The sequence below is a fragment of the Oratosquilla oratoria genome, chromosome 11 (assembly GCF_046742065.1).
Source record: "Oratosquilla oratoria isolate Oo_2021 chromosome 11, ASM4674206v1, whole genome shotgun sequence".
Taxonomy (NCBI): domain Eukaryota; kingdom Metazoa; phylum Arthropoda; class Malacostraca; order Stomatopoda; family Squillidae; genus Oratosquilla; species Oratosquilla oratoria.
In genome coordinates this window covers 4,206,216-4,232,469 of record NC_134787.1, presented here as the reverse complement: position 1 = coordinate 4,232,469, position 26,254 = coordinate 4,206,216, and the positions used below count along the sequence as shown (strand labels likewise).

The window sequence follows — 26,254 nt, the reverse complement described above, 5'->3', positions numbered from 1 at the left end:
AGCTTTGTCTGTGTTACGATGTGTGCATGTGATTGTTATGTCGTCTGCGTAGGAAGAGATTTGTATTTCTGAGGTGTCTGGCGTGGGTAAGTCATGCATGTATAGATTAAATAATGTGGGGGATAGAACCGAGCCCTGTGGTACTCCGTTCTTAATGTTTCTGATGTGCGATGATTGGCCATTATATGACACATGAGCATTCCTGCCTGCCAGATAATTGGCCAGCCATCTTTTGGTGTTATTGTGCATGTCTGTGTCAGAGTTGGCTGTTGAGATACCTGTTTTGCACTTGAACAGCCTGTTTGACTTTGACTAGAAGTTGAAGTTGAAATTTTTAGCTTTTTGGTAGGTGGAACATTTAAGAATGAAGCAAGTGTTGGGTTTGATTCAGCTGCTTTTTTCTGCTCCAATTCGGCATTTCCAAACTCATCAGGATGTTTATGTTGAAGATGCTTTCTAATATTTGTTGTTGTTTGGATTTGCCTGTTTATTCCTCCTCTGCTTAATATTGTATTACAGAAATTACAGGATACTTTTGAAGAATCATCTTTGCATACTGTCACTAGATTCCATATAACACTTTGCTTTGACTTAGGCATTATTGCTAATTCTGGCAATTCTAATTGTAATTTAATAAATTTATCACAATATTGACTATCTGAAAAATGCAAGTTCAAATATTAAATATAAATAAATAATTACAATAAATAAATATTAAGAATGAGATCGAAAAGGGTAATAAGATAATAGCCATCAGCTAGCTCTCTTCTCTTCTTACATAAGACGCAAATGATTCCACAACCACATGGCGTGAAAGACACCCTTTACTTTATATATTTATATAATTATTTATTTGTTTCATGAATGAAAGTAATTTAACTTAAATTTTCTCTCAAGGTATCGGTATCGGTATCGGTATTTATTTTTCAATACCGATACCGATATACCGATACCTTCTATTCTACCGATACCGATATATACCGATACCGATAGCTTGAAAATAAACCGATATTTACCGATACCGATACCGATACCGAAGCTTCGGTACATCACTAGATGAAATGGGTGGAAGTGGATTTATACCTATGACTTTAGCTACCTCCCTTGTAAGGGGTAAAAAGCCATTGGTACATGTATATACTATGATGGAAAGGACAATGAATGAGTTTTGAATAATTGTAGGATGGTTGTAGAATGGGTGCATACTTTGACTCAACCACCCCTCTTTTAAGGGGAAAAGGTCTTTCAGTATGTGTATATAATACAGTAATATCTTTAAAGTCTGAACAACATTGTCACCCAAACCTGAATTACTTCAGCAACCTGCTTTTTTTTTTTCAAATACTTGACCAAAAGTCATACCCAGACTCAGCAAAGCATCTGTCACCTGGAACACGTGTTATTGACATGATGGTAACTACAAAAGGACAGACCCTTGACATCGAGAACAAAACAGGTCCCATAACGGTCATCATTCCTAGGATACCAGAAACTCTCCCTCGTAAGTATCTTAACCATCAAAAACAAGTTCTTTTATTTATCCTTTTGTTTTTGCTTAAACGTGGTATTCTCCACTCATTAATCAATCAATTCATTGTCCTAGGTCTCACATGCAGACCCAGGAACCAGCTTGACTAACCAGATTCACCCATAAGTCATTTAGAGGACTTATTTTGTGTTGTTGTCTGGACAGAGTGAGAGTAAAGCAGTCTAGAATATCTCACCAATGCAGATATCTTTCCAATAGTAGCTCAGCACAACAACTACAAAACAGCTGCCAAGAACACCCAAACCATGGACAAAATAGAACAGTAGCTAAAATAAAACAGAATAAAAGCCTCCCTTCATAAATCATCAGTAACAATACTCACCCCATACAAGCATGAATCAAAGAATCATTCAACAGTTAAATTGAATGGCCTACTTCTTCCCTTGGACAGCAGAATGAAATACTAGTCACAGCATGCAAGTAGCTCCAAAGAGCCACACTTGACTACATCTCCTTGGCATGGTTCTCTACAATCAAGAAAACAATGACACCCTACAAACTACACCAAAACATTAAGAATAACAACTGGATGCACTAAATAATTCCAATGGAACATTTACACTTAAACACAAAATCCTGCCCACAGAGTAGTGTATGAAAATCATAGATACATGGAAAAACTCTCAGTACCATCCATCCAACCCACCACATAACACAGGCACAATGTGGTATTCTTTAAGATATTAAGAACCTTTCTTTAGCCTGTATTAGGCTAAATTACAGCAAGTCTGAAAGCAAAAAAAAGGCAATATAAGAAATTACACCCATTTCAATTAGGTTAACAAGCACAATTAGTTTTATGAAGCCCAGATTACCACATTCTCCCCTACTATGATGAATCATTGCTCTATGTAGCAGAGAGGCTTGTGGTGTCCCCACATAGATTGGCACAGTTGTTCAGGACCAGTATGCATAGGAGTGGAGGGTTCATCCCTATGTTGGAGATTAACTGGAGCTGGAAGTGAATCAACCTTCATACTTCCTTGACAAATATACTTTGATCACCTATAGCATCAGTAGAATTCAAATCATCAGTAGGTTTTAAAAGAATCTTCACAAAACTTGTCCCTGTAGAAGGATCAATGTTGAGGTACTTTTGCCTCTAATACAAAGATATATTACCAGTTGGAGCAAAGTCATGTACTTATATTGTTGATTCATGTCCATCAGCAAATCTTACATGAGTGTATTGTGGATTTGCTTCTAACAACTGAACCTCATCAATGAGGGGCTCATATTTACTGGTATGAATGTGACATCATAGTAAGACAGGTCCAATGAATGGCCACTGGGAGATCGATGCTGATATGAGAAAAGCCTCTCATGAGGCATAGCATTGGTGGCTGTGTAGAGCAGAGATCTACTTGAATGAAGAGCATCAGGCAACATTGTTTCCCATTGACATTCTCAAAGGTTTTTGGATGCCAGAGCAAGGGCTATGTGCTTTCAGATTATAGCATTATACCTCTCACACTGCCCATTTCCTTGAGGATTATAAGATCTTGTTTGACTAGTGGTGATACCTAGATTGTGCAAGAATTCACATAGACCCTTGGCCATAAACGTGGATCCATGATCTGAATATAGGTAGGAAGGCATGCCAAATATTGTGAAAATCTGATTTAGACAGTGGATTATAGTACCAACAGTCATGTTCTGACAGGCAAATGCAAACAGAAAACAAGAATACTCATCCAACATCTTGAGCATTTAGTGGTTTCTGGAGTTCAAGGGTAGAGCATCCATAAAATCTAAACTAAAACGTTCAAAGGGCTGCGTGGCCTTGATAAAGGGAGTTTGATGTGGTTTGTAGAACCGAGGTTTCAATCAGGCACATTGAGAGCATTCAGAACACAACCTCCTTACATCTTCCACAGACTAAGGAAGATTTCTCATTCTGACAAAATGATCAAGTCTTGTTGCACCGTGATGGCAAAGTCAACCGTAAAGCTCACATAGTTTCTCGTTATTGACAGTAGGTCCACAGTGAGCATGTGAGAGTGTCTGCAGGAATGTTGTATTTACCAGGACAGTACATGATGTCATAGTCGTAGCGCCCCAACTTGATCCTCCATTGTTGAATTTTATTGTTCTTGATTTTTCCGAGTTGATTAGTATGGAACATAAAGCTGTGTCCTGTTGGTCCATAACTAAGGTAAGATGTCCTGTCAAGTAATGAGACCACCTCTTTACAGATTCCACATTTACACATGCCTCCTTTTCTCCTGCAGAGTGTTTGCATTCAGTAGGTGTGAGGGTGCAAGAGAAAAAGGCAACCAGACGGTCTGCCTGATTCAGAATAGCAGCAATGGCTGTATCAGAGGCATCAGTCTCAACTACCAATGGAATAGTTTCATCAATTGAGTGCATAACAACCCTCCCAATCTCTTTGAGATCATCGATGGCTTTCATGACCTCTGGACTCAGAGGAAAAGTGTCAGTAGCAACAAGAGGTCTGATCTTGTCAGAGAATCGGGAAACCCACTGTGAATAATAAGAAAACATACCACTAACACGGCGTAAGGAAGTACGATCTCTAGCGATTGGTACATACATACATACATATACCAAGGCTTTTTCACCCTTCCAAGGGAGGTAGCCAAAAAGGGAAAGGCATAAAAACACTCCCACCCATTTCATCCCTAAATACACTCCACACCCCTCCCACCCTCTCTCTCATCTGAGCACCTCCTGGATGACGGGTCATCCCTGCACCCTGCCCACCGCCCTGGGTCAGAAGCAGTGTCGCAAGACACAGCACATCCACAGCAAGGCCGCTTCATTTAATCGGCGACCCCCCTCTCCGTCCCCCCTTGCATATAATGAGAGGACGGGGAGAAATCCCTTCGTGCTGTGTCAAAATTTACTCACACATACTACCCCCACCCCCCACCCCCCCGCCCATTCCTCCTCATGCAATCACAACATCATCCATATACAACCATTCTCCACTCACCTCTGTCTTCCGTCCTCTCCCTTCCTTCCTCAACAGATTAGGGATTGGTAATTCCTTTAATAGACATAAACATTCAGAATCTGGTTTGAGAGAGCAGTGGGTTGTGGTGTAACCACGAAAATCTATAGATCTTGTCGAAATGGTAGATTTAGTTTTTGTGGATGTAAGGTTGTGGAACTGGGCAGCTTTTTGAAACTTTACCAAGTTCTCATCATGTTCCAGTTGGGTCTTCTTGCCACAAGTATATTGTCCATATAAGCATAAGTTCCATGTAGGTTGTGTTGTTTGATGAAGTCAATAGTCCTCCTGAAACAAGCAACACTATTCATAACTCCAAGCAGTACTCTGCACAACTTGTATAGCTTGCCATTCACTTCAAAAGCAGTATATGGCTTGTCCTCTTCCCATATAGGTATCTGATGATAAGCACTTTTCAGGTCTAGTGAACTATAGTACTTGTAATAAGACGGTTCCGTGACAAGGTCGTCTATTCGTGGGAGAGGGTACCCACCCAAACGAGTGAATTTATTAATGCTTTGTCCACAGTCAACAACCAATCTCTTTTGGTGGCGTTCATTCGACACAAGGACTTGCGCCCTCCATGGAGATGCACTTTCCTCAGCAACACCATCATGTAGCATCTAGTTAATTTCAGACATGAAATTCTTATCATCATCCCCAAACCTCTGAGATTTTGTTGCAGTGGCTTTGCAATGAGGAGCAAGACTTGAAAAGAGACGAGGTGTATCTACAAAAGCAGACAGTACACTGCAAGTGGCAGGGTTGGAGATCTTTAGATCTTTCTTGGATCCGCCAAAGTCCACAGTAACACTAGAGTGCTGGCTCATGGAGTCTTGACCAAGAATGACATCACAACACAAGTCTAGCAACACAGAAAGCCTCGTATTGTAGTAACACTCAACTTTCAGATTGATGTCAACCATGCAGCGTCCCTTCACAGTAGACGTGAGTGATGAAGAGGCCATAGATATACTTCCAGTCGCTTCTTGGCATAATTATATGAGATGAAAGATTCAGAGCTCCCTGTGTCGATAAGAGCGGTTGCTTCATTATTACCAACCAAAACATACACAGTTGCTCGCCGTAGTAGTCCCGGGGAAGAAGCAGAGATGACTGCCAGTGTAGAAGACTGAGTGGATGCAGAAGTAGAAAATGTAGTAGACCGGCACACTTTAGCAAAGTGTCCCTGCTTATTACACTTATGACAAGTGACGTTTCTTGCAGGACACTGTCCATGATTATGACGGGGATCACCACAGAAATAGCAACGGGAATTTGAATTGGTAGAAGCACAGGTCCTTTCAGTAGAATAAGCAGCTTCAGATGTTACAGAAACACAGATTACATCATCAGTGCGAACATGCTCGGATATCGTAGCAGCACTTACACCAGAGACTGTAAAAAGAGAATAAGACTCCAAGGTCTTCTGAGCAACATTGAGTGCCCTGGCTTGATCAACAGCCATACTTAGGTCCAAAATTTTGTTTTCAAGCAATCGTTGCCTGATTGCATAAGAGAACATACCATTGATAAAAAATAATGTATGTAGTCATTCTGATTTTGTGAAACAGTAACAGCCTTAAAGTTACAACCCTTGCTGAACAGCTGAAGCTCTTGTAGATAGTCATCTATCATCTCCCCTTCATGCTGTCTATGAGTAGCCAATAAGTGTTTCATGAACACTTAATTTTTGGGTTTGACATAGAGGTCTTTGAGAAGATCCATAGCTGAATTACAGGTAGTACACTGCAATATACACTTATACAGTTGGAGAGAATTTTTTTATTAACATATCTGGTTTGTTAGGATTAAGATTTGCAATTTATTCCAGGAACACTGAGAAAGTACAATTCCAGTATTTACCTAGTTGTATTTTATGGGAAGAGAGCTATGCTCAAAGTGACCCGCTTTTGTATCTTTCCACATCCAGTTTGTACTTAAAGTCATGTATAGTTTTAGCACTCACTGTTTCCTCATTCAGTTTGTTCCGATGTCTATCACTCTGAATGGATGGAAGATTTCTTGGCCGGGAAAAAAATGAGGGTAGTACTGTACTTAGAGACAAATACTTGACTTTGGACGTAATGATAAGTAAAGAAAGTAAGTACAGAGAAGGACTGTGAATCACTACAGAAAAACCTGGATTAAGTTTGGGAATGGAGACAAAAGTGGGAAGTGAATTCAAACATCAAGAAATGTAGTATAACGGAGTTTGGAAAAAAGTAAAAATAAAATATCATGGCAACAAAAATCGGTATAAAGAAAGTTAAAAAAGTTAGCTCGGAAAGGGACTTAGGAGTAATTACCAGCAAAGACATGTTACCAGACAAGCATATCAATAAAATAATCAGAGAAACCTTCTATTTATTAAGATCAATGAAAGTGGGCTTTGACTACTTGGACGAGGAAATAGTAAAGAAAATATTAGTTATACTGAGAAGACAAAGATTGGAGTATGCTGCAACACTATGGACACACAGTACTAAAAAGGATATAAAGAAATTAGGAAGAATACAAAGAGCAATGACAAAGATGGCACCAACACTCTCCAAATTGACATACGAACAAAGATTGTCCAAATTGGAACTACCAACCCTGGAACAAAGAAGAGAAAGAGGAGATCTACTGACCATTTACAGAATTATGAAAGGGATGGAAGTCCTAGACAGAGATGATTGATTAAAGTGGGATAAGAGAAAAACAAGATATGAAAAGAAACTCAAAGAAGGATAGTTTTAGTAGAGACCTAAAAAAAGAATAGCTTCCCACATAGAGTGGTGGATATCTGGAATAAATTGGATGAGGCAACAGTATGTGCAAATACTTTATAAGAATTTAAGAACAAACTTGATGCTGAAAGATACAAAGACGGGTCACTACAAGCATAGCTCCCTTCCCGTATAATACAACTAGGTAAATTCAGTCACCACACAGAAGACCTCAAATACCTCATCCTACATTATCATACAATATCCTTACCCAGATAATAACACAATATCTGTTCCTTGAGTGATCTGAGGACGAATCCGGTGGCTGTTGTCAGTTACCTGGGAGCCATTAGTCTCCTGCAAGAGAGATATGGGGCAATTGATTGGTCAGCTTCAATTTAATTTTACCCTCCTCATACATCTTTTTTCGCACTCTCCATTTTTAATTCCCATAGTATTATCTTCATTCAATCTCGCCTTTTGATTTTTTTCCATTTTGTTCTCTAACTGACTCTTTTCATAAATGCCATATGCACTTTTGAAGTTATTTCCATTTTTCTTGTTCTTCTACTACCCATTCATCAGTACCCCTGAATTGAAACTACTATCATCTTATGTAATAATGTTTTTCCTTTAAATTTTCATGTCATCTATGAATATCTTTAACAAATCACTTATCATTTCCATTATTATCTTTGGTTGATGGTTGACAGTTTCAATTTCATTTACAGTATTCTTGTTATAATCTTAAGTTGTTGTTTTTCTGGTTACTATCACCATTGCTTATATGGCAGCCTTTAACCCTATTACTTATATTTCTAGTTCAATTTTCTTCTTCCAATTTTGCTATTGTTTATCTTTCAATGACCAGCAAGAGCCATATTGACACATGTTAAGACCGCATTTAGCACTAACACAGAATAGGCCAAGCCACAAATGTAAATTGTCCCAGACATAGTCACCACACAGATGCCTGACACTTTGTCTTGCATTTCCCAACTCTTGCCTCACCTAGAGAACAACACAGTACAATATATCTTTTATGAGTGACTTGTAGACCAATCTGGTAGTAGTTGCCAGTTACCTGAGAGTTGTGTGTTCTTGAAAGAGAGCCCTAGGGCAACAGATTGACTGATTATATCTCAGCCTTTGACCCTTTCACCTACATTTCCCATTTCAATATTTGTTTTTACTCCTTCCAACTTCCATTTTATTTCCACATATTATAGTGTAATTACACCAGGTATTTTTTCTGCCAATGTCATAATTTGCCTCAAATATCTCATCACTTTTGTAAAGTATAAAGTATAGCTGACTATCCTTTGCTATAGTGACTGATGAAAACCCAGTTTGAGCCCAAGTTGTTCCCTTAACTGAGAAAAAAATAAAATTTATATTAACCAGACAAGACATGACAAGATACCAAAACAAAAGCTTTAAAAGGCAAGTAATCATAGCAAAGGAGTTAAGTATTACTCAAGTACAGAAAGCATGATCATAGATTAACCCCAGACCAAAACCCCAATTTTCTCCAAGTCCTTAGTTGATGAAAATCACCTATCAGGTCAGGCCACTTCTGTGCATTATGTTACCATGGTGAAGGGATTGACTATTCAATAACCCACTGCTTTGCAACAAGTGTCTATTCTTTGTTCATAACATTGAGTACTTTCATTCAACAGTCTGGAAGGGATGTTGATCAATCATGGTCATGTTCAACCAATGTGAGTTGGGGAGATTAAGGCCTGAAAATGGTCCCAATCAGTGAAGGCTATGTGCACACCATGGTCTTGCCACAAGCAAAATAAAATTATTTGTCATTAGCCATAATAAAATCTACAAAATATATCCCTATACTTCCTGCAGCACCAAAGGTGGTTGATGCAAGTCATCCACTTGTGGCACGAATATCATACCACCAAGTGGTGGTAGAGCATCCAGATGCAGCCCTGTACATTGAGGTGAGTATGTCATTCATCTTCAGAGATTTCCTTGGAACTCTCTTTCTCCTTTGCTTCCTTGCTATTCCTTGCTGTTATTGTTGATATCTGTTACTGTAATATCTTTTATAGTATGTGTCCAGGAGCTTTATTAAATTCTTTATGTTAATTGTAACCATAGCCATAATCTCTGGTGGTGCTTTCTTGTTAAATTTCTCCAGCACTTGTGTGATGTTTGTTAGAAGCATACTAGTGGAGTAGCCCTCCTTGAATCTGTGTTGGTCTGAGGAGGTGGGTCAATCAATCAATTCATTCCTCCTGGTGTCTCTTGCAGAAGACTTGTGGCCTTCAGGCAACCACCAACAGCCTCTGGGCAGGTATACAAGTGATTTAGGGAAGATATATTGTGTCATTGTCAAGGGATTGTTAGTGTGGGGCAGTGTAGTATGAGGTGTTCTACATCCTCTGTGTGGTGGTTATATCTGGGGCAACCTGAATCTGTGATCAAGCTCATTTTGTGTTAGTAATACTTCAATTGTCACAATTTAGAATGTTGTTTTTGATTTACTGTATCAAACCAGGCCACAATTTCAGTTCTATCAATCCAACCGCCAGCTTGTTTTTTGCCTTTAATCAGAATATCTTTCTTACACTGGTTATGAAATAAAGGCAAAATGCAAAATATAACTACTTTACTTACACAATATGAAATAAAGAATGGAATTTACATAAAAACAAGGGGTTTGAACAAGGGCATGAATCTATGTTATAGCATGCAACCCTCTTTTTATATGTGGGGTACATACAAGTGGCAATGGCAGGTGCCATTTTTCTATATAGGCATAGTATATATAGATGGGTGCCATGTGGAGTGTCTAAAAAAAAGGGAGGTACAGTGATGATGGACTGGTTGGTGAGGTTGCTTAATGTTTGTCTAAAAGAGGGTAAAGTACTGGAGGAGTGCATGTATAGTTCTGCTTTACAAGGGAAAGGGGACAAGTGTGAGTGTAGTAGCTTCAGAGGGATCAGTTTGTTGAGAGTAGTTGGGGAGGGATATTGGAGGGTTTTCATTGAGAGGATTAGGAGAGGAACAGAGGGAATAATTGCTGAGGGACAGTGTGGGTTTAGGATAGGTAAGGGTTACGGCAGATAAGGCAGATATGTGAGAAGGTATAAAATCCACTCCCACCCATTCCATCCCCACACACTCCACTACCTTTCACCCCCTCCCTCCCTCTTATCTTGGCACCTCCTGGATGATGGGTCATCCCTGCATCTTGCCCTCTGCCCTGGATCAGAAGCAATGTAGGAAAACACAGCACATCCACAGCAAGGCTGCTTAATTTAATCAGTGACCCCCCTCTCTCCATCCCTTCATGCAGAAAAAGAGAAGGTGGGGAGAAGTCCCTTTGGGCTGCATCAAAATATTATTCACACATGCTCCCTCACCCTTCCATCCTCCACCCACTCCCTTCCATGCATCACAGCATCACACAAACACAACCTTTCTCCACTCACCCCTATCTTCTGTCCACTCCTTTCCTTAAGAGACATACCCCTCTTTCCCAATGCCCTTTTTACTTCATCCATCCATCTCATCCTTGGTCGATCCCTCATGTTCACTCATTCTTTCCATGTGTCCAAACCATCCCAATACTCTTTCATCAACCCTATCTCCCAACTCCCTTTCCACCCCCGTTCTCCTCCTCACCTCGTTTTTCACTCTATCCAGCCTAGTAACCACTACCATACTTCTCAGGCATTTCATCTCAAACACATTTAAACTCTTCCTCTCTTATGTTCCATGTTTCTGCCCCATACATTGCTGTTGGCACAATCACCCCTTCATACAATCTCCTCTTAGCATCCATTCCCAAATGTCTATTTCTTATTACACTTCTTAATTCCATAAGGCAGTGGTCTTCAACTTTTTTTAATGTTGTCCACCCCTAGTGCTGATTAAGTAAAAGCTGTCCACCCCCACCCCGCAAAAAAGTCTCATTAAAAAATCACATTTTTAACATTAAAAATCTAACTTTCATATCCCATTTCTATGGCTATGTAAACAGAAAAAAAAGTTTCTCTTATTTTTTATTTAACTTTTACATATTCATCCATATATTCACACATCTCATCTCAAACTAAGAGGTTCAAAATACACAAGATAACATTAAGCATGCCTTTCAGGCACATTTTCTTTCACTAAAGGAAAATTGCAGACAATGTTTGCTATACAGTCAACTCTCAATTAACACGAGTTGAACTAACGTGTTTTCGATTTAACATGAGTTAATTTTTAAGGAAATTTTTTTAAATAACATGACAATTTTTATTTAACATGATTTGAATTTGGCGGTAAGAGCACTGAGAGAGAGGGCCTCTGCATGGTCAGTCTCCCACACTCTGTTTTGATCTCAGTGTGAAGCTAGCTCACACTGTGAGTGGAAGTGTCAGTGTTAAAGGTAAGGACAGTGATAATAAGTCATAAAAGCTTGAAAAATTGTTACAGAGAAATGAATAATTTAGAGATTGCAAACTCTCGTTTTCTGTTCTACACCAAAATAAAAAAGAAAATGGTGTACTAACCCACAATCAATGGTAAACTAGTTTTTAAATGTATGGACCATGATAGTAAGTCATAAAAGCTTGAAATTTTGTTACAGAGAAATGAATATTTTAGTTAGAGATTGTAAACTTTCGTTTTCTGTTCTACACCAAAACAGAAAAGAAAACGGTGTCACCAACCCACAATTAATGGTAAACTAATTTTTAACGAGTGTCCGGGAGTCGGAGGAGGAGGCGAGTGAGGCGGAGAGTGGATGGTGACAAGAGCTCACATAAAATAACTGTGTACTACAAATAAATATGAAGAATGTGTCTTTGTTGTTTCTGTAACCTACAAATGTATTAATAATGTGTTTGTTCAAGTTCAGAGTAACAAAATCCCAAAATAGACAAGACTTTCCCAGTGTCCAGGAACCTAACCCCCCTATTACCATTATTTCCTATGGGAAAAATATGTTTAACTAATGCAATTTTGATTAACACAATGTCTCCAGGAACGTAACCCTCATGTTAATTGAGAGTTGACTGTATTTGGTACGGTATCAATAAAACAAATAATTATCCTTAAAAAAAAAAAAAAAAAGATCAGTGGCTTGGCTGCTGTTGCACTTTGTCTGCTATTAGGTTGAATCGAGGTGTCAGACGATCTTCAAGTGCAACCCGCATGAGAGAATCAAAGTTCAGGATTGCATTCCTTTTGTTTGTATCTATCAAAACTAAACTAGAGAACCCTTGCTCACACAAATATCCTTGTACTCTGGAATATCAAGCAGGGTAACCCAGAAATCCATGGGATGGCTAAATGTCTTGAAAACTGCTTTTTGTGAATAATCCGCTCAAAGCTCCAAAAGAGCATCACAATGATCAGTTCCTTCATCTGTGAAGGGATTAAGCATCCACATGTTGGAGGTCAGCTGGTCATTCTCACTGTCTGGGAAATAGAAGTCAAGGTTTTCTTGCATCAAAGTAAGGTGTCTGATAACTGTGACATATGTACCTCCAGTGCTCTGTTGCCTACATACCACGTTCCCAGCCACATTCTCTCACAAATGAGTCAAGTAATTCAAAATCAGAAAAAAACACCTCTTTTCTACATTGCTTTTCCATTTTTTCACCTTTAGTTTAAATGTATTTATTTTCCCTATACTTGTAAAAATATCCCCACCTTTGCCTTGTTGACTGATGTTTAGCTTGTTCAGATGATCGAAGATTGAGGCTATGCAAGACAATTTTGCCAGCCAGAGCACATCCTGACATTTACAAAGGATTACAAAGGCAAAGCATGCCGACAGGAGACCTTTTGATCCATATCTAGGTCGGATAAAAAAAAAAAAAAAAAAAAAAAAAAAAAAAATCATATGAATAATAAATTAAAACTATAACAATGTAAATAACAATTAAAATACATAAATAAATGCATTGGTATAGTTGAATAACAAACAAACAGGTAAATAGTAAATGATAATAAATTGACATATAACTAATAATAAATGAAAATCAGACAGACAAATTATAACAAAACAAAAACAAATAATATAACATAAATTATAATAATTACAGCATCTTACTTAGGTATTTATCTAAATGATTCTTAAAGCTTCGAACTGAACTACATTGCACTACCTGTGCAGGAAGTTTATTCCATTCATTAACTACACGGTTGGCAAAGTTGTTTCTACCTACTTCCAAATTGAATCTATTTCCGGACAGTTTGAGACCATTGTTTCTTGTCTGATTCTCATTCAAGTCACCTCTGAGTCTACGCTTTTTTAGGGAAAACAGATTCATGTGCTTAAGTCGATTTTCGTATGATTTATTTTTGATATATGGAATCAGTTTTGTGGCTCGCCGTTGTACTTTTTCCAGTCTGTCAATGTCTTTAATGAGATTCGGTGACCATACGGAAACAGCATATTCCAAATGTGGACGAACTAACGATTTATATAGCTTGTTAATGAGTGATGGACTTTTGAAATCAAAAGATCGCGCAATCAATCCCAGAATCTTATTTGCTTTCTCAGAGGCTGAAATACACTGCTTGGATGATTTGAGGTCGTTACTGATAATTACGCCGAGATCTTTTTCACTATCCACTTTTGTTAACGAATTTCCAAATAACTTGTAATCGTACTTGCTGTTATTTTTACCTATGTGCATTACCTTGCATTTACTTGTGTTAAATTTCATTAGCCACTTTTCAGACCATTGCTGTAATTGATCTAAATCTTCTTGAATATCTAATTGGTTTGAGTGATCATTTGCCACTCCGCACAGTTTTGTATCATCAGCAAATTTGGAAACAGTAGATTTTAGTCCATGGTCTATATCATTTATATATACTATGAATAGAAGTGACCCAAGAACGGAACCCTGAGGAACTCCACTTGCAACACTTTTCCATCCAGAAGTTTTTCCATTTAAAACAACTCTCTGTTTTCGACCTTTCAACCAATTACTAGTCCAACCTAATAGGCTACCACTTATTCCATGCAAAGCTAATTTAGTAAGTAGTCTTTCGTGTGGGACGGTATCAAAAGCTTTTGCAAAGTCTAGATATATTAAATCTATATTGTTTCTTTTGTCATAATTCGAGACAACTGTGTTGTAGAATTCGAGTAAGTTAGTCACGCAAGAACGTTTCCGTCTGAAACCATGTTGGCTATCATTTATCAAACGGTTACTTTCTAAATGATATTCGATAGCATCTCTGATGATAGTTTCCATTATTTTTCCTACGATCGAAGTCAAACTTATAGGCCTATAGTTATTTGGTTTCTTTTTGTCACCTTTTTTGAATATGGGAGTAACGTTAGCTAGCTTCCATTCTCTTGGGACATCTCCGGATATGATGGATTTCTTGAAAATAATTTCTAATGGAACAACAATCTCATTTTTCATTTCCTTTAAGATTCTTGGATGCCAACCGTCAGGCCCTGGTGTTTTATTAACTTTGAGTTTGTCTATACACCTTTTAATTGTTTCTTTTGTTATATTTACCGTAGTGAGTAAGTTTACCCCAGACTTTTCACAGGTTTCAGTTTGGAATTCACTTTGAGGTGTTTCGTTTCCGAATACCGAGCTAAAATAATTGTTTAAGAGATTACACATTCCTTCATTTGAATATTCAAGTTGACCGTCAGCAGATAATAGTGGACCAATGTGATTCCTAACAACCTTTTTATCTCTAATGTAACTATAGAATTCTTTGGGATTCTCTTTGGATTTCTCAGCGATGTTCATTTCGTATTGTCGTTTTCTTTTTCTTATTGTCTTTTTTAAATCTCTCTGTATTGATACATAACTTTCATAGTCATTAGATGCACCCGAGCACTTATATTTCTTATAAGCCTGTCTCTTTTTAGCAATACTTTTTTCAGTTTCTTTGTCGAGCCACTTTGGTCGAGCCTGATTTGGGGGACGTCTGTCCTTAAAAGGAATGTAAGTTTGAATCATCTTAGTGAGCGTATTTTGAAATATTTCCCACATCTGATCTACAGGCCTTTCGTTTAATTTTTCCTCCCAATCTGTAAGCTGAAGCTCCTGACATAGTTCTATGAACTGAGCTTTACTGAAATCGGGTATTTTAGAAGCACAAGTATCTATTCTAAAATTGTTTAGGAGTTTGAATCTGACTAAGTTGTGATCGCTATTTGCAACAGATTCACCGACTTCTACATCAGTTGCCATGCTTTCGCGGCTAGTGATCAATAAATCGAGTAAGTTTCCATATCTTGTGGGCTCTTTTACATGCTGAATTAAGTAATTGTCACCAAGAAAATCAATCAAGCGACTACCTATATGGCCATGTTCAAGGGTCATCCAATCAATGTCAGTAAAATTGAAATCACCCATTATCAATAAATCCCGGTTGCAGAAACTAGACAGTTCTTGAAATAACAGTTTGTCGTCTGCTAATGATAATGTCTTTGGCCTATATTTTACACCTATATTCATTTTTTGTCCATTTGTTTGGGTTAACTCAACCCACAAACTGTCATATGCATCCTGTTTCACTTTCTCTAAAACACAAGCATGAACATTGTTTTTAACGTACAATAGAACACCCCCACCTTTCTTGTGGTTTCTATCCTGATGAAAGTGTTTAAATCCTGCCATGGGGTTTGCTTCCTCAGTAAAGAAAACACAGAGCTGCTCTCTCAATGCAAACACTCGATTGAGAACCTTACCCTGAGATAGCCAACGTACCTCAGTATGAAGGAGGAATTTGGTGAAATTAGCTTCCATATCCTTACATAACTCACTAACCATTCCATGCTTTTTTGCATGTACACAAATATGATTAACCATTTTGACATCATCAAGTAGAAGCTTAAAGTCACTTTTCTCCTTTGCATTTCTAGTTTCATTCAGTTGCTTTGCCACTAACACTTCCCTGTGAATCACACAGAGAGAGAGAGAGAGAGAGAATCTCTTGTATATATACAGACACGTGCAGGTGAGGATCTTGTCTACCCAGTAGTCCACCCCTAGACAGCTGTCCACCCCTCACTTAATCTGGTCCACTATAAGGTGGACTGTCCACCCAGGTTGAATAGCACTGCCCTAAGGCATTTACTTGCTTCTCTCAATCTACATTCTACCTCCACCTCCCCAGCCCATAACCCTTGTGTTTATCTATCACACCACCCCATCTATGCACAAATTGAACAGCCAAGACAACATAACACATCCCTAGCAAAGTCCCACCTTTGCCAATAAAAATGCTTCATTACTTACCCTTTTGTCTTGGTGACTCTGAGGTGGGCACTCACAGTTTCATGTACTAAACTTATGATCCTTTCTCTGATCTTTTTCAATGCTATGATTTGCATGATGACATCGGCTCCTGCCTCTTCTGGTGTCTTATATTTTCTGAGGAGGACACCATCTTCCATGATGAACTTAGTCTTCTTGTACTCTTCTTCCTGCTCCTCCTCAAATATTTGAAGCATCTTCCTCAGCTCTGGGTCCTCCTGCTGAAGTTGGACAAGTTCCTCCCTATTTATACATTTCTTGAGGATAATTTCTTCTGTTTGGGGGTCACCTTCCTGGTCTCCTCCTGCATCTTCTACTGGTCTCTGCTTCTCACTACCAGCAGTTCCATCCCAGGATTCTTTTGGAGTCGCATCTGTATCCCCTGCCACATTTTGAAACAGGAATTTAAGGTCATCTCTCGGCTCATCTTCCTCTTAGACTCTTTTGGTTTGGGATCTGGTGATGACTGCCACTGGATCCTATATGTCGGATTTGTCATTGTATATTTGTCTAGTCATAGGGTCATTTACCATCTTTAGTCTCACCTGGACTATCTCACCTATACCATTCCCAAGGAAGTCATAACTCCCTTTTACTGGTAATTCTGCTATTCCTACTCGCTGTCCTGCCATCAAATTCAAGTAATACCTATGTTATGGGTGCTAATGTTGTCACTCTTGCTAATCCCATGGTAAACTGACTTATATGCCTATCTTCCAATCCTGGTATTACATTTGGCCTCAAAATGGTGTGAGATACCCGTGTCTCACAAAGCCATGACTGCATATTTCCTTTCACTTCCTTCAACTCCTATCCTATCATTTATCACATATGACAACCACTCTTGACCTACTCCTGTATCTTCTCCCTCGCCTAACCTATTTTTTCCTACACAGTAATTGCTATCATCTTTGTCTCCCACTACTTCCTTCCCTTGTGCCTTGCTCATGTCTTTCCCTTGTCTTCTGTCTTGTGTGTCCCTTGTGATTTCATTGCCCTTGTAGCAATCTACCATCCCATGACCATTTGCTGCAGGTATAACATCTGTTTTGTCAAACTATTTTACTCCTACTACCTTCTACACACATTATCTCCTGCCTGGTTGGCCTAATTTCCATTTCCTACCTGTGCCTCTGTCCATTGAAAGTGGGGACAAGTTTTTTGGGCCTTTATAATGATATCCATTACATTGGTTTTCCTACTAACCTAAGCTGACCAATACTCACACTTTGCTATGAGTCTCCCTTTCTAGGCTCATTTGAGTTATTTGGTGCAACAATTGTAAATTTGGTGGGCTTTCAACATTTACTTTTTGCCTTTCAATAGCTTTTCTGTCTAGCCTAAAATCAACTTTGCTACACCTAATTCTTTCATCTCTAATTTCCTCATTTATCCTACTTTCTTCTACTTTGGGAGTTCTTTCTTCTACCTGTGGTGTCTGAGAAGTATGATGGGGGTTACTAGGCTAGATAGAGTGAGAAATGAGGAGGTGACGAGAAGAACGGGGGTGGAAAGGGAGTTGGGAGATAGGGTTGATGAAAGAGTATTAGGATGGTTTGGACACATGGAAAGAATGAGTTAAGAAAGACTAGTAAAAGAGGTATGGAAGGCAGATGTGGAGGGAGTGAACATGATGGGACGTCCTAGGATGAGGTGGATGGATGGGGTGAAGGGGGCTTTGGGGAAGAGGGGAATGTCTGTTGAGGAAGGACAGAAGAGGACAGAAGACAGGGGTGAATGGAGAATGGTTGTATATGGATGATGTTGTGATGCATGAGGTGGAATGGGCTGGGGGATGGGGGGTGAGGTAGTATGTGTGAGCAAAATTTGACGCAGCCCGAAGGGATTTCTCCCCGTCTTCTCCTTTTATGCATGGGGAGGATGGAGAGGGGGGTTGCCGATTTAATGAAGCGGCCTTGCTGTGGATGTGCTGTGTCTTGCGACACTGGTTCTGACCCAGGGTAGTGGACAAGGTGCAGGGATGACCCGTCATCCAGGAAGTGCTAAGATAAGAGGGAGGGTAGAGGGGAGTGGAGTGTATTCAGGGATGGAATGGGTGGGAATGATTGTATGCTTTTTCTTTTTTGGCTACCTCCCTTGTAAGGTATATGTATGTACCTGTGCATACTGACCAATGAATCATTGTAATTTACCACAATATGTAAACAACAACAACAACACTATGACGGCAAACATGCTTTATTTCTGATCAATCATAATTGATTTCATTCCATGCACTATTTATATATCTTTTTTAATCTAATTTCTTAGCTTTTTCCTACCTCACTTATTTAATTAATATTTTGCACACACTCAATTATTTCACCCTGGTGAGGAAAGGAAAATCCCAGACAGCAGGGCCCCAATTTATATGTCACAGACATGGCATGTTTTTTATTAATTATCCCAATCTGGCCAAAATTTGGACATTCCTATCAATCCACTCAGTGTGATTTATTTACCCTTTTTCTTTTGGAATTTTCTATTTCACCAGGGAAAACAAAGGCAAGATACAAAATATATATATATTTACTTACATCTATGAAGTTAAACAAGGTGAGGATGAGGCAAGAGAGTTTGAATGGTGCGCAACCCTGGAGTACATCACAGGAATAACCTGACACTTTTCCTTGCAGATGTCCAGTGATGTTGATGACAACCTTGTGCTTCTAATGGATTATGACCGAATGCCTACACCTTCAAAGTTTGAATTATGTGAAAGATTTGTAAACATCTCCATAAATGAGGCAGGTAGGTCAAGACCACAGGCTGGAGGCCAGAATCTGTTTTGGTCATAGGTTCAGTATGTGGCAAAATAGACTCTAAGGGATGTATTCACCTAGCTGAATGTAATGAAACTTTGTACAGACAGGTATGAGATGTGGGTAAATCTCTAAACCTCCACATCTCAGGTTTGAATGAACACATGCCTGGGAAAGAAGAATCAAGTAAATAATTGGTTTGATAAAGATAAATAAACTGTGTGGCAGCTAAAAAATAGTAGGTATGTGGCATAAGCGAATTGAAAAAAGAGAAAAAAACAACAACACTGGAGCAAAGGAAGAATATCAATGAGGTAGTACATGAGAATCAGAAGAGAGGCAGAAAAAACTTTGAAAAGGGTATTATCAGTAAATGCAAATATGAACCTAAATTGTTCTACAGGCTTGTTAATGGTAAGTGAGACACAGGGAATAATCTCTTAAGCTAATATTGGATGGTGAGGTCTATGAAAAGACATCAACATGGTCTGAAATAATGAACAATAATTTCCAACTCATTTCCACTATGAAAGATTAATTCGTAGACGATGTAAAATACATACATACATATACCAAAGGCTTTTTCCTTCTTACACAGGGGGGTAGCCAAAAAGAAAAAGGCATAGAATCTACTCCCACCTATTCCATCTCCTACATATTCCACTCCCCCCCACATTCCCTCTCATCTTGGCACCCCCTGGATGACGGGTCATCCCTGCATCCTGTCCACTACCCTGGGTCAGAAGCAGTGTTGCAAGACACAGCACATCCACAGCAAGGCCACTTCATTAATTCTATCCCCTCATGAAGAAAAGGAGAAGACGGGGAGAAAATCCCCTCAGGCTGCATCAAATTTCTCTTACATACTTCCTCACCCCTCATGCATCACAGCATCATCTATACACAACCCTTCTCCATTCACCCCTATCTTCTGTCCTCTCCCATCCTTCCTCAACAGACATTCCTCTCTTTTGTAATATCCCTTTTATCCCTTCCATCCATCTCATCCTAGGACGTTATGCTGTCCCCCAACCCCTTGTTACTGTCCTGTACCATTTCTCTGAATATTCATTTCCTTTTTTCGCCTACCCTGTGGTGGGGGAAGAGAATGCTACCACCAAGTCTTCCCACTTGAGTCGTAAAAGGTGACAAAAAACAGGATGGGGGATGGGATTAGGACTCCTGCTCCCTGTGGCCCCAAAAGGGTACATTCCTAAAAAAGTAAAGATGTAAAATAATATTAGGTTAAAAGATGTGAATATGGAAGTAATGGAAATACACAAATTTGTATGTCTATTTCCCAAGGCAAATATACAAGAAGTTCTTGACAGTAGGTAAGGAAGTCTTTAAGTTTCATGAATCTAGAGAAGGCTATGACAGGGTTGACAGGAAGCCATTGTGGGATATGTTGCAAATGCATGGAATAGAGAGGAAAGATGTTGAAGGCAGTCAAAAAGTTTTACATAAGTAGTAATACTTGTGTTGGGTAGGGAGTGAAGGGAATGAGTGGGGTGAGGCAAAGCTAGGGCTGTGCCAGGATTGTATAATGTCACCTTGGTTGTTCAATGTGTGCATGGATGGAATAGTACAGGAGGTGAATGTGAGGGTGATGGGTGTGGGTTTGGAAATGGAAAGTGAAAGTGGAAGGAAGTGAGAAGGCAGTTGCTGTAAGTGGATGACATTGTGCTTGTGGCTGAAACAGAGGAGGGACTTAGGCAGCTAGTGGCAGAGTTTGGGAGTGTATATAAGGAGAGAGTTGAAGGTATATGTGGGCAAAATTTAGGTGATGAGAAGTAGTTTGTGAGTGCTAGCAGCAAAGTCTGTTTTCTTTGGTAGTAGCAGTGTCACCATCTTTTTTTTCCATGGCAGTGCCATCTGTTTTCTTTGGTAATTGCAAAGGAGCACATCACTTGCACATCTCTAGCAAAATATAATCTATCGTCCACCATATGTGATCATCTCATACATTTAAACAAACAAATATTCCCTCCATATAGAGCATTAAGTGGTGTCCATAGGTTTAAACTGCTCATTTACAAGAGTGTCTACTTATTTGTAGACTTCCATATTTTCTTAAATATATGTATCATAAAAGAAAATGGTTGAAATATTACGTCAGTACCAGCTTTGGAAAAGTGGTAGCACTACTTGTGATTGTATGGTTCAGGAGGAAGAGTGTGTTCGGTTATCTGTTGTTCGGTTTTAGGATGTCCTTCCATTGTAAGTCGCCATATTCAAAGTAAAAATTTTCATTGAAGTATAGCTCCTGCACATGTTGCAAGAGGTGACTCCAGTTAAGTCATAACAAGCTATCTAGGCCCTTTTCATCGATGGCTGGTTCAACCATGGCCTCCAAAGTTGCCATAGACATGATTAAGTAGTTTATTGGTGAAGGCGACATTGTTTCATGGTTGAAGAATGTAACCTTGGTAGCAAAGTTGCAGCAGATAACAGATTTGGCCAGTCTTGTTCCCTTATATTTAGGTGATGTGTTAGCATTGTATTTGGAATTGAGCAATGAAGGACAGGCAGATGCAGAAAGAATTCAAGAAAGATTAAAGATTGCCTTTGCTGATGATGCATTTGTTGCCTTTGAGAAATTAGTTCATATTAAGTAGATGGGAGAACCTGTTGATGACTTTACCAGTAAGATTAGGTGGCTGGCTGGTTTAGTCAGGTTTTGTAGAAGTGGTTTGGAAAATTTGGCGCAGTTGACATTTATTTATGGCTTTCTAAACCATATCAGTGTTTCTTTGCAGCGAGTTTCAAATAAGCTGACAATTGCAACGAGTGAATTGACTGGTCACACTAGAATTTTGGTATCAAAATAGCAAAGTGGTGTTTCAGCTGTGACTGTTAGAAGGGATATTGATAAGGAATAAGGAAGCCTGATACTAGCCACTTCAAAAGGAAGTGTTTTCATTGTAGTGGCCCTCATATGATTAGAGATAGCAAAAAAAACAGGAAGTGAGGTGCTTCAAGTGTAATAAATTGGGTCATGTTGCTAATTGCTGTCAACAGAACTTAGGGTGAATTTTTAGAAGCACACACCTAAACAATATAGTGATAGAAAATATTAAATTTGTAAATCATAATACATCAGTGTGACATACATTTTTCTTGGCAGAAATCAGTAACAGAAAAAGTTGCTAATGAAACTTGAGAAAACAAGTAATAGGCTACTGTGCCTGTAGTCACCCTTGTGATGTGAAGGTGTATCATGATGCACTACCTATTGTCAATATTTTAATCAATAATACTCCTGCAAAGGTGCTTGTAGATATATGATGTTCAACAGTAGTTCATTCCATGTACAGGGTGGGGCAAATCAAATGCCCAAGTTTTGGACCCAAAAGCCTCTAGAGATTCCATGAAGAGGGTTGTAAAGCGTTGTGACCATTGTCAGTCAACTGATCCTGCTCCTGATGTGCACAAGGGAGGTGAACTTAGTGTTGAATATAAATGGCAGTGCCTGGCTATTGATGTAACTAATTACAGGGGGATTCCATATTAATCCATGGTTGATTGTGGCCCAGGTTGTTTTGCAATATAAAAAAAAATTAAGAGAGAAGATGCACACTGTATTACAACAGAATTGGGTATCTTTATTGAAAGAAGCCCAGCTGATGAACTGTCGATGGACAACAGTACAGCCACATTGTTTGGGAGACATGTTGCATCAGTGGAAATTTTATATGGCATTTAGAGCTGCTTACCGACCAGGAGGGAGCAGAATAATAGAGAGGCACAACAGGACCATTAAGGTTATTGCTGAGAGGGGAAGAATCTCTCCCATTGAGGCAGTATATTGGTATAACAGTACATCTAGATCTGTACGAGTCGTTTGTGCCACAGCATTCTGTGTTCACCTATGGATGGAAATATTCTTTGGTAAACCCAAGAAGGGTGGATGAAAGACAAAAATGATAGCCTGTTGATTAAAATGGGAGAATCAGTTTGGACAAAGCCACCTGCCCTGCATTGTACCACTCATTGGGGCAAGAGAATTGTTACTCATGTGAACTCACAAAATTATATATTTGTTGATGGTGTGGCGTAAATTGGATCCGAGGAATCATCAAATCAATTCGCCGGTAGAGGAAAGAGAACTTGTAGTTCAGAATTAAATATTACAATTGAAATACACAAACAATTATCATAAATGCTTGTTGGGTCCTGTCTCCTACTCTACCAATTCATGTACAGTTCCAACTTAATTTATATCCTTGTTTTCCAGTTATCATACTCAGATTTCAGTTCAAGTATTGTTCCAACTTGGGCTTCTAAGTCATTCCAAGTATATATATGGAAAGCTGTATTTCTTCACATCCTTTAGACATGTAGTCTTCCTTAACCCCTTCATTACCGACCCGTCAACCTTACGTAAACAAATGTTTCAAACCGTCCCACAAATGGCTGGAGCCTTATGTTTGTAAACACAGACACTTGCCACCACGTGGGTAGAAATAACCCAGAAACCGAGGCCTTGAGAGCCCTCAATACACACAGCTTATAACTGTGACACGTGTGTGTCACGGGGAGCACGCTCGGTTCCTGGCGGGTGCACTCAGCCGTGACACGCAGGTGTCACAAAACACACATCCGGTACTCAAGGGGTTAATTTGTTCCTAGGCATGGCTTCTTAAAGGCAACCTATCCATAGTCAAGAAATCTCTTCTGTTAATGTTATCTATCCCTTTTAGTAACCTAAGTATATTGTAATCATATCACCTCCTTCTCTCTGATCTTTCAAAGTTGGCAGACACAGTGGTTTTAGTCTTTTCTTAAGGATTATCTGCAGGGCCCTCACATGGGGGGGGGGTATGCCCTGGGGCAGCACATTAAGGGGGGCAGCAATTCTAGTCTGGACATGCTGCCTACAAGGCTGAAAAAATAATGATAATAAAAAAGGTCAAAGGAGCCCCGAATATTTTATCATAATACAGTATATGATTTTTGCTATAGAATCAACAGAATATGAAATATTTTTCCCTTATCTTTTTTTACAATAGGGATATTAAATAACATTTTTAAAATCCGTTTAATTATTTCACAAGCCAATACCTATAATAGGCAGTAAGGAATGGTGGAAATGGAAGGTGATGATGGGGGAAGTTGGGGGGCATCACTAAGAACTTTGCCCTGGGGCGGCACTGAGGCATGTAAGGGCTCTGATTATCTGCCACTCTGGGGAGCAGTTTGATTGAAACCCTATGTATTCTCTCAATCTTGCTTATATCCTGCACTCTTGTGGAAATCATACCATTGACCCATATTCCAGTCTTGGATGGATAAGGGTTTTGATTATTTTTTCATCATCTCTTCATCAATATAATGAAAAGCCACTTTAATCATCTGCAGCAGTCAGTACATCTCTCCCATAATCCTGCTGATATGTCTGTCAGGTGGCAGATTGTCTTTTATCAACACTCCCAAATATTTCTTTTCTTTTATATTTGTAATGGATTCACTTCCTAATGAATAATTTAAAGATGTTCTTTTGCAGATATTGCCAGTTTCCAATGCTGTGCATTTTTGTATGTTTGTATTTACCTAGTTGTATTATACAGAAAACATCATTCCTTATTTCCCCCTATGAAAGAAATAGAAGTAACAAAGAATGAAATAATGAAACACTTGAGTAATCTTGATGTCAGAAAATCGCATGGACCAGATGAAATAGCAAATTGGATTATGAAAGAATGCAGGAATGAACTGGCAGACAAAATACATAGCATAATAAACAGTTTCTTGAAAGAAGGAAAAGTTCCAGAAGATTGGAAAAAAGCAAATATAGTACCTATATATAAAGGGGGAAATAAAGAAGACCCTACCAACTATAGAACGGTCTCTCTAACAACAATAGCAAAAATTTGTGAAAGAATTGTCAAAAGTAGATGAGTAAAGTATTTGGAAAAAAACAACGTGCTAAATCCAAGGCAATTTGGATTTAGACAAGGACGATCATGCGTCACCAATTTAATATGTTTCTATTCAAGGCTAATAGATATAATACAAGAAAGAGATGAATGGGCTGATTGTGCATTTCTAGACCTAAAAAAAAGCTTTTGACAAAGTACCACATAAGAAGTTGCTTAAGAAATTAGAAACTGAAGGAGGAAAACAGGGCAAACTGCTTAAATGGATGGAAGACTTTTTGCAAGAAAGAAAAATGAGAGTAGTGATAAGAGACAAACACTCAAAATGGGATGAAGTAATAAGTGGTGTTCCACAAGGAACACTTCTGGCCCCAATAATGTTTTCTATATATATTAATGATATGGATGGAGAAATTGAAAGTTATATGAGCTTCTTTACAGATGACGCAAAGCTATTAAAAAAGTAAACACGGAAGAAGATTGTGAGTCACTACAGAGTGATCTCAATAAAGTATGGGAATGGAGTAGGAAGTGGGAGATGGAGTTCAACACTAAAAAGTGTAGTATAATGGAATTTGGAAAAAGCAAAAACAGAATAACAGGATCATATAAATTGGGAGAAGAAGGAATAAAAAAAGTAGAAAATGAGAAGGACCTGGGAGTCATTGTTATGAATAATATGTCACCTGAGAAACATATAAATAAGATTTTTGGAGAAACTTATAATTTAATAAGAACAATCAAAGTGGCATTTACATACCTGGATGAAGAAATGGTGAAGAAAATACTAATCACTCTGATAAGACCAAGATTGGAATATGCAGCAATGATGTGGTCACCAAATACAAAAAAAAATGTATAAAAAAAACTTGAAAGAATACAAAGAGCAATTACAAAATTGGCACCAACACTCTCAAAACTATCATATGAAGAGAGACTAGCAAAACTTGAGCTACAGACACTAGAACAAAGAAGAGAGAGAGGAGATTTGATAGCTATTTACAGAATCATGAAAGGCATAGAAATTATTGATAGAGAGGATCTAATAAAATGGGATGATAGAAATACAAGAGGACACGGAAAGAAAATCAAGAAAGACAGCTATAGAAGAGATATGAA

The 26,254-nt window shown here is 38.7% G+C and overlaps 1 protein-coding gene across 1 annotated transcript in view; it reads left to right on the top strand.

Moving 5' to 3' along the window:
• The window catches only part of LOC143029929 (polycystin-1-like protein 2), a 187,079-nt gene that overhangs the window by 62,419 nt on the left and 98,406 nt on the right, over positions 1-26,254 (top strand). The window contains exons 14-16 of the mRNA XM_076193140.1: positions 1,357-1,501; positions 9,101-9,195; positions 19,131-19,245. Of these exons, the coding sequence (XP_076049255.1) occupies positions 1,357-1,501; positions 9,101-9,195; positions 19,131-19,245 (355 nt within the window). The remainder of the gene's footprint in view (positions 1-1,356; positions 1,502-9,100; positions 9,196-19,130; positions 19,246-26,254) is intronic.